The sequence below is a fragment of the Anoplolepis gracilipes genome, chromosome 17 (genome assembly GCF_047496725.1).
Source record: "Anoplolepis gracilipes chromosome 17, ASM4749672v1, whole genome shotgun sequence".
Taxonomy (NCBI): domain Eukaryota; kingdom Metazoa; phylum Arthropoda; class Insecta; order Hymenoptera; family Formicidae; genus Anoplolepis; species Anoplolepis gracilipes.
In genome coordinates this window covers 9,540,211-9,555,075 of record NC_132986.1, presented here as the reverse complement: position 1 = coordinate 9,555,075, position 14,865 = coordinate 9,540,211, and the positions used below count along the sequence as shown (strand labels likewise).

Sequence of the window (14,865 nt, the reverse complement as noted above, 5' to 3'; positions counted from 1 at the left end):
TTTCTCTCCCGAGAATCTCCCGAGAAGGTCCTTTAGCGATTCTGAAGTTTCTGATTAAGAAATTCGATATCGCAGAGTATAATAAATGATCCAACTTTTTATTACAATATATCACAAAGACGCGTATAAACTTTTATGTCTAAAATAAAAATAATGTACAAAATATATAAGACGACACAAAAAAATCAATGTAAAAGTCCTATAAAAACGGTACATTCGAATAAAAAAAAAAAAAAAAAAAAAAAAAAAAAGGTTCATTTATCCCACCAAAATGCATGCAAGTCTTTTAGAAGCGATTAATATTCTTCGCCACCGATATCCGTAGAATCCGCTGCGACTTCGTGGTAATCTTTCTCTAATGCTGCCAGATCTTCCCTAGCTTCGTTAAATTCGCTTTCGTCCATGTTTTCGGCGACGTACCTGACGGCGCGTTTGACATATTTCGTGAATTAAAACGAATTTAGAAGATTGATATTAATTTTGCGAAATAAAAATTAGCGTAATTAAAGTTTACCAATGAACGAAAGCTCGTTTGCTGAACATGAGATCAAATTTTCTGTTCAGTCTTCTCCACGCTTCGGAAATCGCTGTGGTATTCGCCAACATGGCCATGGCTCTTTGCACTTTTGCTAAATCACCGCCCGGTACCACAGTTGGCGGTTGATAATTGATTCCGACCTAATTATTCCCAAATTAAATTAATAAAATATCACTCGATATCAAACGTATTAGATGTACGTATAATCTGTGAAATATTTTAAAGAAAAATATTCTAGCTAGATTATTAGATTGAAATTTTTCCCGCCCTACTCAAAAAAAGAAAAAAAAAAATATCAGCAAACGATTAACCTTGAAACCCGTCGGACACCAATCGACAAACTGTATCGATCTCTTGGTCTTAATGATCGCGATCGAAGCATTGACGTCCTTCGGTACGACGTCGCCCCTGTACAACAGACAGCAGGCCATGTATTTTCCTCTTCGCGGATCACACTTGACCATCTGCATGGCCGGCTCGAAGCAGGCCGTTGTGAGCTCCATCACGGTGAGCTGCTCGTGATAGGCCTTCTCGACGGATACGATGGGCGCGTAGGTTGCCAGAGGAAAGTGTATTCTGGGATAAGGTACGAGATTCGTCTGGAACTCCATGAGATCGATGTTTAGAGCGCCGTCGAATCTCAGAGACGCCGTGATCGAGGAAACGATCTGGCCGATCAGCCGGTTCAGATTCGTGTAGGTCGGCCGTTCGATATCCAGATTGCGTCGACAAATGTCGTAGATGGCCTCGTTGTCCACGAGAAACGCGCAATCCGAGTTATCCAGGGTGTTATGTGTCGTTAGAATCGCGTTGTACGGTTCTACGACGGCCGTGGAAATTTGCGGCGACGGATATATAGCAAACTCGAGCTTTGCTTTCTTGCCGTAATCCATGGACAGTCGTTCCATCAATAGACTGGCGAAGCCGGATCCGGTGCCGCCGCCGAACGCGTGAAAGATAAGGAAGCCTTGCAGGCCGTCGCACATATCGGCTATCTTGCGGATTCTATCTAACACGAGGTTGATGATCTCTTTGCCGAGGGTGTAGAAACCGCGCGCATAATTGTTGGCGGCATCCTCCTTGCCGGAGATCAGCTGTTCGGGATGGAACAGCTGATGGTACGTTCCCGTGCGCACCTCGTCTAAGGACGCGTATAAAATTTCGTGTATCTCGTGTATATTATCGTTCTATATTTCGTCTATTTTTCTCCGGCAGCTTACCTATCACCGTCGGTTCGAGATCGAGAAAAACGGCCCTAGGTACGTATTTTCCACCGCCCGTTTCGCTGAAGAAAGTCTGGAAACCTTCGTCGTTCGTGCAGGTCTGAGGTGGCAACATACCGTCCGGTTGTATACCGTGCTCCAAGCAATAAAGTTCCCAGCAGGCGTTGCCCATCTGCACCCCGCCTTGGCCAATGTGGATTGAAAGTACCTCGCGCTATCCATTTCGATTAATTAATGTATCTTATCGCAATTCGGATCTCTATTTCTTATAGAAATGTAACAATAAATAGCAATCATATCATATGAATTTCTATTTTATAATTTTTTTTTTTTCAATCTCAGACACATGGAATGTTATTTCGAGGTTGATAAAGCTTATCTCGAATAAATCAGTTATGCGGAAGAAAGTGTAATTTCGAACTGCGCTAATTTTGCAAATAATTAAGTTATATATTTTTCTATATTCACCATTTTGAAGACGTATTAGCTTGCAGCGGAAAGGTGGGATAAACAAACAATATTGACACCAAAAATGTTTGACGCTAACTGACGGTGAAACGATTTGTTTTGCGATTTTGTTCCCGTTGCCCGGAGAAACCAGCGGAAATCGGTGCAAAAATCTAATAAGCTTTGATTTTCAGATATATTTTTTTACAGTGAAATAGGTATATCGTTTATAGTTTATACTCTGCATATTGCAAAACAATTCAAATAGAAATTCAAATTTAAAAAATCAATCTCTTGAAAAGAATGCATATTTACAATTATTTACAACTAAAGTAAGTAGTGATTTCACAATAAATTGTGATTCTAAACTGTATAAAAAATGCTACAATTGTAAATACATTTTTAAATAGTGTAATTTAATCTGCTTTGTGCACCTGAATTCGAATTCTAGATTCGCTCTCTCTTTTGTCGATCGATATCTTTTGTAATTTCTAACGAAATCTATTTTAAAAATATTCACATACACAACTACAAAGACGAGAAATCTTTTTCAGCGATAAAAACTTAGTCCATCGATCGTATGTGTTTATCGTTACTAATAATTTTATTTACAATATTTTTATTAATAAAATTGCGGAACAGATTGTTAGAAAATTCTTTAATATATATAATTTCTTTTGATTAAAATAATATGCATATATATATATATATAATATTAAATAGACAATTAAAAAAGTATAACAATATTATTAAAGCGCGCAGTATATCTCTCATTTCTCGTTATTTCTTCTATTTATCTAAAAGGCACCATTTAATTCGAATTAATTAATTAATTGGCAGTATACATGGCTTGTAAAAATAATCTTTGAAACTAGATTAGTAAAAAAAATAGCACTATTTAGTCAAGATTATGCGAACACGAGCGTCAACGAGCACGTCAACGAGCACGCGAGATCTTCTTGCTCTTATCAGTCTCGATGGGAGGTGGCGGACCTTTGGCGCTTTGGTGTCGATTGTAAACGCTGCAAAAACGTGACAATTATCGGCCACACTGCTCGATCAATAAATATGTTAGTAATTTTAAATGATTATATTAAAAGTAAAAATATTGTGAAAAAATTTGCGATGAAATTTAAGCTCTTTTAAAATTTGTTTGAATTTTTAATTTTTACGTGAATGTTGCTGCAACACAATTGCTAATGGCAATAGAAACACCTACTATCGATACGTTTCCGAGCGAATATAATCCATGACATGAGATATGCCCACTTGCAGCTGATCGCCAATCGGAGTAACCCACGGATTGAACTCCATACGAAATACCGCTTTATTACTCACTAGATCCAAGTTGCCTGTAAGATAAACTTGTGCAGCGCTCTTTCCATAACGATAAACTTATTTTACCGCATTTTTATTATTTATACCTATCTCGGGAGGCAATACTGTCAAACGATTTCCCTGAATATGCAATTCTCTAAGACGCGCCAGCTCGCCGATTTCCTTTGGTAATTCAATCAGATCGTTCTCCCTCAGTACCAGCTAAAATGTTTTAATCTCGATATATATACAATCTCATCAACGAAAATCAACAGACTTCTCTTAAAGCCATGTGCGTAAAACTGCAAAAGTATCTAACAATTCTTACAATTTGTAGATTTTTCAACTGTCCGATTTCAGGCGGCAGATATTCAAAATCGTTATCAGCTAGATAGAGCGCTCTTAGGGTCTCTAGAGAAGAGAAAGATTAATTTATGTGCGATTTACGAAAAGGGGCGTACGTTATGCAATCTAATAATTACGACTAACCCATCATGAAGAAATTTCCAGGTAAATTCTTTTCGCTGAGATTGTTGTACGTCAAATCTAGCACCTCGAGGACTGGAAACGCGCCGAAACCACGAGGAAGCACATCTAACCGGTTCATTCTGCCGAAAATTAAACGCCCGCTAAATCTCTATAGCGTAATTCACAATTGAAGCTATTTTATTGTTAGTGCATCCTATAAATTATACTGACCCTACGTTTAAGATTCTCAACTTTGGCATCTGTGACAGAGATATAGGCAGCTCGGTGATGCAATTGTTGAAGAGATTCAGTATCTCTAGATTGACTAGATTGGCAAGACCCGGTGGAACCACTACATCGCATTACCAAAGCAATTATTTGATGAATCAACTGAATTATTGAATCCATACGTTAAGCATACAATTACGTTAAACTACATTACCTTGAATTTTATTATGACTTAATGTCAGCCTCGTTACATTAATCATATTCACTGGAACATAAGAAAGTCTCTGTAATTTTAGCGAAAGTTTGATTATTAATTGGCTTGACTATCGATTGGCTATTTATAATTTATAACCTGACAACAATTGATTATTTGACGCTAATTTCTTTACTTGGAGAAAAATATATTATTGCTCGCGGATATTACAAGTCTAACAGGAAAATAATTTACATTTAAAGAAGCTCAAAATTTATCTTACATTTACACGTGTAAGAATATTCCTTTTCTTAACATCACAATATTTTAAACTTCAATTCGCGCATCTCGCGATTTATACAAAGTAGTATTTCAAAGTTAAACGATCAATATATATATATATAATATTGGACATTTAACATTAAGATAAAATTTTTTTCTTATTTCTACGCATAGATCATACTGACAAAGTTTTGATTGTTAAACTTTGAAACACTGTATATCGCGTTAAATTTATCTATCGTTTATTGTTTGCGCTAATTCCACGTCAAGCGCCAAGTGTCAAATTTAAAAGGACAGCGCGCGCGCGCGCGCTGTCACGCCCACGTGATCCAGACGCGTAGATGGCCGCACTGTGCGGATCGCGTCGACGAAACCAGCCGCGACAAGTTGCCTAATTTGGTGCGACGCACGCGCGAGCACGACGATGTGTGAAATGAGACTCACGTAATCCCGGCATCTCCTCGAACGTCGCGATACCCTTGTCCGCGAGATCCAGCTCGGGATTCTGGATCTCCCGAGCTTCGTCGAGCACCTTCTTCGCCTTTGACATCTTCCCCGCGGGAATACACGACACTGGCGCGGTCTGATTCATTGCGCGCGCAATCGCCGTGCAACTTACGTAGTCGAAAAGTAGTACCGTAGAGCCTGGGAGCGCGCGCGTGAACACACGCCCGTGCAGAGTCGTGCTACTCCGGCGCACTCTGTTTAAATGCGTCTCGATCGACAGAGCCAGCCTCCTTCTGCTCGTTAGATGGCAGTTCCAGTATCTCATCTGGCGCGTTTCTTCGTCGTCGAGGATACTTTTTTTTTTTTTTTTTTTTTTTCAGAAAAAGTTTCCCATTTTTTTAAGTGACGTCAATTTTTCTCTCATTGTTAGATATTTGATTTTATTCTGTTAATAAAATTCCTAATAATAATATTTGAATTTTCTTACGCATTGTTTTGTGACACAATTTGAAAAAATAATTTATTTTTATAATAATTTCTTCCTGTTTAAAGAACACGTAATTTATGTATATGATACCAAATTAAAAAAAGAATCAAAATTGGAATGTTCTTTTAACACTGTGCGATTTTTATTTGAAGACCCCGAAAAATGTGTGAGATGAAACTGATCCGCGTGCGTCCGACCGGCGTCGCGTTAATAAATCGCGTGTAATTACGGACGGGCTCGCGAGAAAGAATCGCGCGAGAGATGGCGGCACGGTTTTAATAAACTGGTTTTAATAATGTTCGACATTTTTTTTATTCTGCAGCCGCAGCTCGTTGCGGTTGAAACCGGAGCGGCGCGGCGCGCATTCCGCGACGACGACGACGGACGACGACGACGACGACGACGACGACGACGACGGACGACGACGACGACGACGACGACGACGACGACGACGACGACGACGACGACGACGACGACGACGACGACGGACGACGACGACGACGACGACGACGACGACGACGACGACGACGGACGACGACGACGACGACGACGACGACGGACGACGACGACGACGACGACGACGACGACGACGACGACGACGGACGACGACGACGATGATGATGATGATGGACGATGATGATGATGATGATGATGATGATGATGATGATGATGATGATGATGATGATGATGATGATGATGATGATGATGATGATGATGATGATGATGATGATGATGATGATGATGATGATGATGATGATGATGATGATGATGATGATGATGATGATGATGATGATGATGATGATGATGATGATGATGATGATGATGATGATGATGATGATGATGATGATGATGATGATGACGGACGACGACGACGACGACGACGACGACGACGACGACGACGACGGACGACGACGACGACGACGACGACGACGGACGACGACGACGACGACGACGACGACGACGACGACGACGACGACGACGACGACGACGACGACGACGACGACGACGACGACGACGACGACGACGACGACGACGACGACGACGACGACGACGACGACGACGACGACGACGACGACGACGACGACGACGACGACGACGACGACGACGACGACGACGACGACGACGACGACGACGACGACGACGACGACGACGACGACGACGACGACGACGACGACGACGACGACGACGCGAGATCAGCAGCGACATTAAAGATAACAGGAAAGGACATTCTCGCGGGATAAGATCTGAGATAATTTGACTCGCGGATCGAAGATTACGGATAGTCGTCTTTGTGAATTTAGAAAATAGCAGTGCTTAATCGTATATATGTATAAAGCACACAGAGTGCACGCATATATACACATTTATGTCTTATTATCGACAATAGATGATGAAAGTTTTCTCAGCTGTTTCTATGATAACGGCTGAAATTTAACACTCGCTTCGCTCTTGCTTCCACCTGAACAAGAATCGGAAAGATTTAATATTCTCAAATCCTCGATTCGTTCTCCTTTTCCGTATAAATATTCAAAAATTTAAATACAACATTCTTTTATAACAACAGACACGCCTTACGATTATCGCGGAATCGCGGTAGCACTTCCGAAAACTATAAATATCCCGACAGTGCGATGATCCGGCCGGCCCCCGTTTCCTCCACGTGCCCGGTTTCGTTCTCTCCGTTATCGGCGGCTAAAAGTACGAAGAGAGGAGAGTGTGGCGCCAAACAGCACCCGAGGGCTCGTAAGGTTAGCGACCTTGGCGTGCACGTAAAGGCAAAGGACAGGACAAGGCGGGTGGGGGAGGGGGGAACGCGCGAGCATGCGACGACGACGGAGGGAAGGGCGCCCACCTCTTCGAGTATCCATCATTGCTATCCGGTAATCAGTGCCAAGCAACATTATCGGTCAATTTACTGACGCCGTGACCGGTCTCGCCGCGCCGAGCCGAGCCGAGCCGAGCCGAGCCGAGCCGGCGCGGAAAAAGCAAATCTCGTTACCGCAACGAGAGAGGAGAGCCAATCGCCTTTCCAAACGCAACGCTCGCAACAGCGGACAACGCATCGCTATCTCCTCCGTACAGTGGTCCTTTATAACGAGCGAACACAAACTGCGTATATTCTGCTCGTTACTCTTTAGCGATAAATTTGTGGATCTAATTAGAACCGAGGAAAGAGAGAGAAAGAGAGATCGTGTAATTTAGAAATTCTACATTTTCTAAGCGATTAGAGTAGACTTCTTCTAACTTTCGAGCCTGGCAAAAAAAGAAAAGGATGATCGAAACAATCTCATTTTTTTTTTTTAAGCAACAAAAGAGACGAAATTAGCCTAGTTTGGAATCGATGCTTTCTTAGGACAAAAAAAAAACCCCCCATAGTAGTAACAGCATGGTAATGGCGCGAGAAATCACCCAGCTCGTCCTAAGACGCGTCTAACACGAAGACGAAGGAAGGACGGGAACACGTGTGGCGCGCGTGTGCGCGAGCGCACGTGCGTTCCGTACGCGTGCACGAGAGCGGAGCGAGAGGACGGATGACGATAGGGAAGAGGAAGAAAGAAGTACGCGGTCTCTGCCTGGCGTCCGCGAGAGGAATATTCAGTGCAACGTATATAAAAGCCCGTTATGCACGGCGACCACGGTGCTTGGTATATGCGCACACGCGCGTGCATTAGTGTGCATGATGCGCACTATAAATAGATGTAGCAGACCGCGGAGATTCTACGAGTACACTCCGCCTCCTTTCATACGCGACCGCGGTCGATAGTGTGCGAGAACGGAAACCTCATCTCTACCTCTTATAAATCACGCTTGTAAAGAAAAAGGAAAAAAAAAAAAAACAAATACAAGTGGTATTTTCGAGATCAAATGATTCGTGCCACAATAATGATTATTATCGCGGTAACGCTTGTAGAGACTACTACAGTTTTTTTAGTAAGAGACCTTTGTGTATTAAAAAAAAAAAATATCTAATGTCGTATTGATGATGAAGATTATTTTCAGGGCAATCTTTTTAGAATGACGAATGATATTTCAGGTGTAAAAGATGGCATTCCTATTCCTTTATCATTATTACCGATGAAATTCGTATCGACATCAACCGGATTGATCTTTCCTGCACCACTGTATAATAAAGACGGAATTTCACCGAACATCGATGACGACCGATATTAATGGCGCGAATGACGATGAGACAGCGGAGGCTGCCGCGCGTTGCTGAAGCGAGACGCCCGAGGACATCCTCTCGAATCTATGCTTCCTGTGCCACTTCCCAGAAACACCCGCCCGTGTCCCGACGTTAATAAGGCGTCGATGTAACCGTGCAATTTAAGACGCAATTTTAGCGGCGCGAGCCGTTATGAGATACCGGTGCAACTGACCGATACAAGCAGCTTCTGTTTTCGGCAATGAGGATGTCAGACAAGTTACGACATCGAGCGGCAGGTGTTACGTGAAGAGGTCGCGCGGTCCATCTTCTTTTCTTTTTTTTATTACGTATCATTTCTATCGATGCCGGCAAAAAGAAATCTCCAGCACTCTAATGTCTTTATTATTCCTGAATTTTTTTGTCAAGACATTCGAATCCGCGAGAAACTTCCGCAACCAAAATGTAAAGAGAAAGAAACTCTTCAACAATACATTATACAATTTGTCAGTCTCGAACTGTGTGTATTGCATGAATATACGTTTCACAAAAAAAAGAAAAGAGAAAAAAGAAAAAAAAAAAAATCCAAGAAAATCCTCTTGGCAGAGATAACGCCTTCTTTCAGACTAAAGAGAACTGAGTTATCTTCGCGGCCCAACAATGTAAGCAACCCGCAGGCTCATGTTCCGAACGTGATCCTTGCACGGCAGGCTCGGCGGAGGCTGCAAGGCCGCGAGTGTGATCTCTTCAAGGGCTTCAAGGTCAGCGATACCAATCGGGGACGCTCGAGGGCGATGAGGAGGCAGACGAAGGACGATCGGAGGGTGGAGAAGAAAGGGAGGGTGACCAGTTCGTTGCATAATTGCGTCACGTTGTCCGGGAATCACTGCCCTGGACGCGCACACTGCCACGTTTTGCAAAAACTCGCGGCAAACTGGATTCTCCTTGTGCTCGTGTACGTGCGCACATGCACGTTTTCTACATACATCATTGCGCAGGGAACGCGAGAGGCGGTATAACCTTGCCGAGTATAACTGCGCGGATAAAAGGTTTTTCCTAATGTTGCTTATTACGATAACTAAGTGTGCTTGAGAAGTGTCTTAGAAGTCAGAAATTGCTTCGTCTTAAAACAGCTATAGTAATATTAATCGTAAATTGTGAAAAATTTACATTTTTTATTAAATATTTTTCCTCAAAAGAAAAAAAGAAGAAAAAAAAAAAAAAAAAAAAAAAAAAAATATTATTCATAAAGTACCATTAATAAAAGTAAAATCCTTGTTTATCAAAAAAATATCTCTCTCTTTTAATAAAAAAAAAAATTTTAACTCGGACCAATTTTTTCAAAGCAACTTTTAATCGATTAGAAGGTGGATTGCATTGTATATAATTCTTAGGTAAAGCAAATGCTTCGACATATCGGCGGCAGATAATCGTCGACGATTACGACAGTTCATATAGGGAGATATATGTACATATATACAGTGCAGAGCGGTCTGTCAAGTAATGTCGACATTTATTCGCGATACAGTTAAGCGAATGTTTCTTCGTCGCTCCCTTCTTTTTCTCCGTATTGATTAGTTATTAATTCGCGATCGACATCGATTGCATATATCGCGGAGCCTGGGAAAAATTGTCCGATAGGTTTCGCAACCAGCAATGTCCTGTCGCACAGACGGGATTTATTTATTCGCTCTTTATTTATTACGCAAATTTCTCCAACCGTAGTTTAACCGATTAATCATCGTGGCGCTTATTATTAAAACGTTGCGTGTCTAGAATGAATTATCGCCACGCATAAGTTCCTTCGTGACTCTCTAAACATACGGATATATGCGTGAGAGGGCACGCGTAAAGTGCTCTGATCGATGCTCGTGACATGTGTAAAACAAGATTCATTGAAATGTATGAATTACATGTACGAATAGTTAGGTAACGTAAAATATTGACGGCTGTCAAAAATTCGTCTGTCATTATTACATTTTTGATCATTATTGATTTTCCATTACTAGCAAAAAACCTACAACTCCTCTTAACGACAAACTTACAAAGCCTCTCAATCCTTCTCCTCAATTATGTATAAGCAATGCCGTTTTAAAGACCAATTTCTCGACGAATCGTGCCTTTATAAGACGCAAAATTTTGCCTACGATTCTTCTTTAATTGAAGAATTGACTTTTGCGTTACGAGAGGATACGACAAAAAAGTGATCCGCTCGTTTAATAGCCGAAGAGGCGCGAATCCTGAGATTTCGCTAGTTAACCTACTTGCAAGCGCGCTTTCTTCCATCTTTTTTTTTTTGTTAAACACTCAATTTGACACTCAATGGCGACTTACGAGGTACGGTAATGAAGACAGTGATGTGGATTAACGGAGAAAGTCCATTCTCATTCGGTAGAATTGTTGGTAGCCCTTTGTTTATACAAAACATCGTTATAATCTCATTCACGAGTTACCGACCATCCAATCGACAAGTGTGATAAATTTAGCGCGAGATCCGTTGGGCCAGGTTGGAGAAAATGAAACGTCATCGACTCAATCGCTCGTAGATTCAGCGTTAATGATCCTTAAATCGCGGCTAATCGCGATTAAGATTCCAGTTTGCGACTTACGTAATACGCCTTGCAATTCTCCTCGGAACAAGCGTACAAGCGAGTCTAATAGCCTTCTTTTTCATTCCCGACGCGGGATATGAAGCGTCATAAAGATTAACGGTGATCTACGCGAACAGCGACAGAAAAATGATGTGTTGCGCCGTAGGCAAAATATTGTTGTCACTTTTTGTGCCGAGAGATTTGATTGCCCGAGTTGATTGGTTGCACGACAGGTATCGAGAAATGCAGCGATATTTTCAGTGAAATCGGGAGCAGAGCAACAACTTCAATTACAATTCGATAATTTAACAGTGTACCTAACCGGACTCGTTTTTCAGGAAGCCAACACCTGAGATTTATCACAAAAGCTATCGAATTAATAAGGTCGAAATAATGTAACGACTTATTGCGTTCCGCATGCTAAACCTGACTACATAAAATCACAGATATCTGAAAGATGTTCTGCTTTCACCAAACGCTAGAGAGTGCATATTAAATTTTACTTTACTTACTTTTAAGGAAATTTACCTAATACGTCGCAAAAGCAGGATGATAATTAATTTTTTTTTTTTTTTTTAGTAAAATATAATTTCCATACGCGATTTATAAAGATGACAAAAATATATACTTTGCTTAAACTTGGCTGCTGTCGCAAAATTTTAAGTATATGAATTATTATTATAAAATTATTATAACGCATTTGATATAATGTAGATGAGCGAATCTCTCAGTATATATACAACTTTTTATCCCGATGCTGCTTAATATAATGTATATCTTACATTATCGCAATTATATATACGACATAATAAATTCCGACATACCGTAAGATAAATCAAAATAAAGCAAGCGCTTATTCCGCGCCGGTCGTCCTGTATTTATTTAATTCCCACCTTATTAAATTCGCGTCCGCGCCCGCGCCCGCGCCCGCGCTCGCGTGAACTGGGACGAGGATAGATTTACGGTCTCGATCAATTAAAGAAACGAGAAGCGTACCGAGAAGAATTTTATGACGCACGAAACCAGAAACGTAATTTCGAAGTGCGAGCAAGTGTCGGCGCCGCGGTTTACGGTTCATTAAATTATATTTCCTGTCGCGCGTGCACCACCGATATTTATTGTCTCTCGAAAAGGCCGACGGGAATTTCACGCGCCATTTTCACCGTCAATCTCATCAGTTTAATTTTCATTCTAGGATTTAAAACAACGAGAGCGCAATTTTCATCATAAGAAAGAGAGATTATATACATTCGATATGGAATTTAACGGCGAAAGTATAGAGCGGAGGATTATAAATTACAACGTTCGTATAAACGCGAAAAAGGAAAAGGATATTATTTCTCGCACATTGTGATACAGACTTCTCTCCTTCCGGCCCGAGAGAGAGAGAGAGAGAGAGAGAGAGAGAGAGAGAGAGAGAGAGAGAGAGAGAGAGAGAGAGAGAGAGAGAGACCTGACTTTCGGAACCGAGCGGCGATTTAATCAAGCGGAAGTGATCGATGATCGCCAAATCGATCGAAGGGAAAAGCGGTGCTACTCGAGTTTCAAGTTTTTATATATATATATATATATATATCTTCCAGTGTGTATAATCCGGACAAAAAAAAAGAAAAATTAAGTCGCGGAGATACGCAAATTTAAGAAACCCACGAGATCGATGGTCTTTAACTTTCTAATCGGAATATATAATATATGTGTGTAATACATAGGTGTAAATGCATTATGATAACCGTTGATACTGTTCATAAATTCAAGTGATTAAAATCGCATCATTGTAGGAACGTCGCTTATTTTCATTGAAATGCCAAGGTACTCGCTATTTCAATAGCGAGTCACTCCAGGTCAGCCTTATCGCGGCGCGTTCCGGCATTCAACGTGTGCCGGTAATTGTTAATTACGTAACGCGTCATCTATCATCGGCTAATGATACAATCCGGTGGCGCACGGTGAATCGATATTACATTTCGGATGGCCTAATCGCTAATAAGGATTTATGGGTATCGTGCGCGCCGTTGGCAGAATGTGAAAGTCTCTCAAATGCCCTGCCGTAACGTAAGGGTGTACTCTTGTATCCTCTCTCCTTCTCTTTCTTTTTCCCATACGTCTATACGTCCATCTTGTGTATGAAGTAACGGCTCGCCGATGCAATTATTAATGAATCCGCAACATTGCGCTGTGTGACCTTTCTTCCCGGCGGAATCTACATTCAAAATAAGACGCTCAATTACGCTCATCTCGCAATCGCTATCCGATATATCCTAATGGGAATCGCTGAAAAGCATGCGGGTTTCCCGATCAAATTGCCGCGTACGCTACGCTGGAATTTAGTATAATTCTATGTCCAGATATCTCTCCGGATGTCGTAAAAAAAAAAAAAAAAAAAGATATTGGTTCCTTTAAGTGATCAGACATTCTTTGCCGCGAAGGACGGTTAGAAAGTATCGATGTCTAAAAAAATATCACTAGATATCGTCATGAATCTCCAGACTAGACATGAAACGTGAAAGGTAATGTAACTTTTGACACCCCATCTACATTTACACATTAATTTAATCTACAAGTCAATTTACAAGTCATTTGAGAGCTTTTTCGATTTTAGAAATCTTGAAATTATTGCGACGACGAAATTAAAATGCATCAACACGTTCGCACGAAAATCTCACTTTTGTGACGCAATTGTCACACCATTATTTTTAACGAGCGCACTAGTTGCTTCCCTGACCCAGAATACGACGGCGGATAATCGACTTTCGTATACCGATGAAATTCCAACCGCAAGGATGCATGCCAACTCTTCGGGTTCGTCCGAATTTTACCGTGAAAGTGTGAATTTACGATTGGACCGAGATGTCATCAGTTGCTTGAAAAAACAAATCATGATGTATGTACGCACAACTCTTCTCATTAATCTCTATATGCATTTATAATTTCTCACAATATTCAAAAGCTTCTCCTTACCAAGTAAATAACAAGCAAGGAAATATTAAGTTATCTCTTTTCTCTCCACACGAGCGAATTATATGAAATTATTTAAAAAATATTATAAAATTACAAAATTATGGTCTCCCACTTTTTTCTTTCCCGAGAGAATTAAAACATTTCGAAAGGAAACTCAACTGTAAAAATGAACACATAATTAAATCGATAAAAATTTCCGCGTACTTTTTCAACCGGAAAAGCTGAGATTCTAATGAAAAATCTATATTAAATGTTCATCGCATCTTCCGAATCGTGAAAAATCTGGCCTGTCGGACGACTGGCTATTTAGATACCTATCATCAAGGTGATCCAGCGATAGATAAAGTCGAAGCGTTTAAACGGCGGCGCCTGCGACGCGGCAGGCGCCGCGCCGCGGCGCGGGGTCTCACCGGATAATTCCTAATTCCTTAGCGCTATAAGGCGCTCCTCAATTAACGTCACGGCGCTAACTTTCACCGCGAGGCAAAGCCGCTTCGGTTACGCCCCATTACCTTATTGCTCGCTTTGCACGCGTGCCTGGCTG

General features: G+C 41.2%; 3 protein-coding genes across 5 annotated transcripts in view; all 3 read right to left on the bottom strand.

Moving 5' to 3' along the window:
• Positions 1–14,865, bottom strand: part of LOC140675408 (uncharacterized) — a 150,105-nt gene that overhangs the window by 43,190 nt on the left and 92,050 nt on the right. The window lies entirely within an intron of this gene.
• Positions 43–1,969, bottom strand: LOC140675411 (tubulin alpha-1 chain). Its single transcript, XM_072909871.1, has 4 exons — positions 1,759–1,969; positions 850–1,679; positions 515–678; positions 43–420 (listed from the first exon to the last, which is right to left on the bottom strand). The coding sequence occupies exons 1-4, from the start codon at positions 1,931–1,933 to the stop codon at positions 297–299; spliced, it is 1,293 nt and encodes a 430-aa protein (XP_072765972.1). The 5' UTR covers positions 1,934–1,969; the 3' UTR covers positions 43–296.
• Ics (ras suppressor protein 1) lies at positions 2,852–5,403 on the bottom strand. The gene is made up of 8 exons (XM_072909862.1): positions 5,141–5,403; positions 4,436–4,486; positions 4,225–4,345; positions 4,015–4,133; positions 3,854–3,936; positions 3,633–3,747; positions 3,428–3,560; positions 2,852–3,230 (listed from the first exon to the last, which is right to left on the bottom strand). Exons 1-8 carry the CDS (start codon positions 5,286–5,288, stop codon positions 3,146–3,148), a joined length of 855 nt encoding a protein of 284 aa, XP_072765963.1. The 5' UTR covers positions 5,289–5,403; the 3' UTR covers positions 2,852–3,145.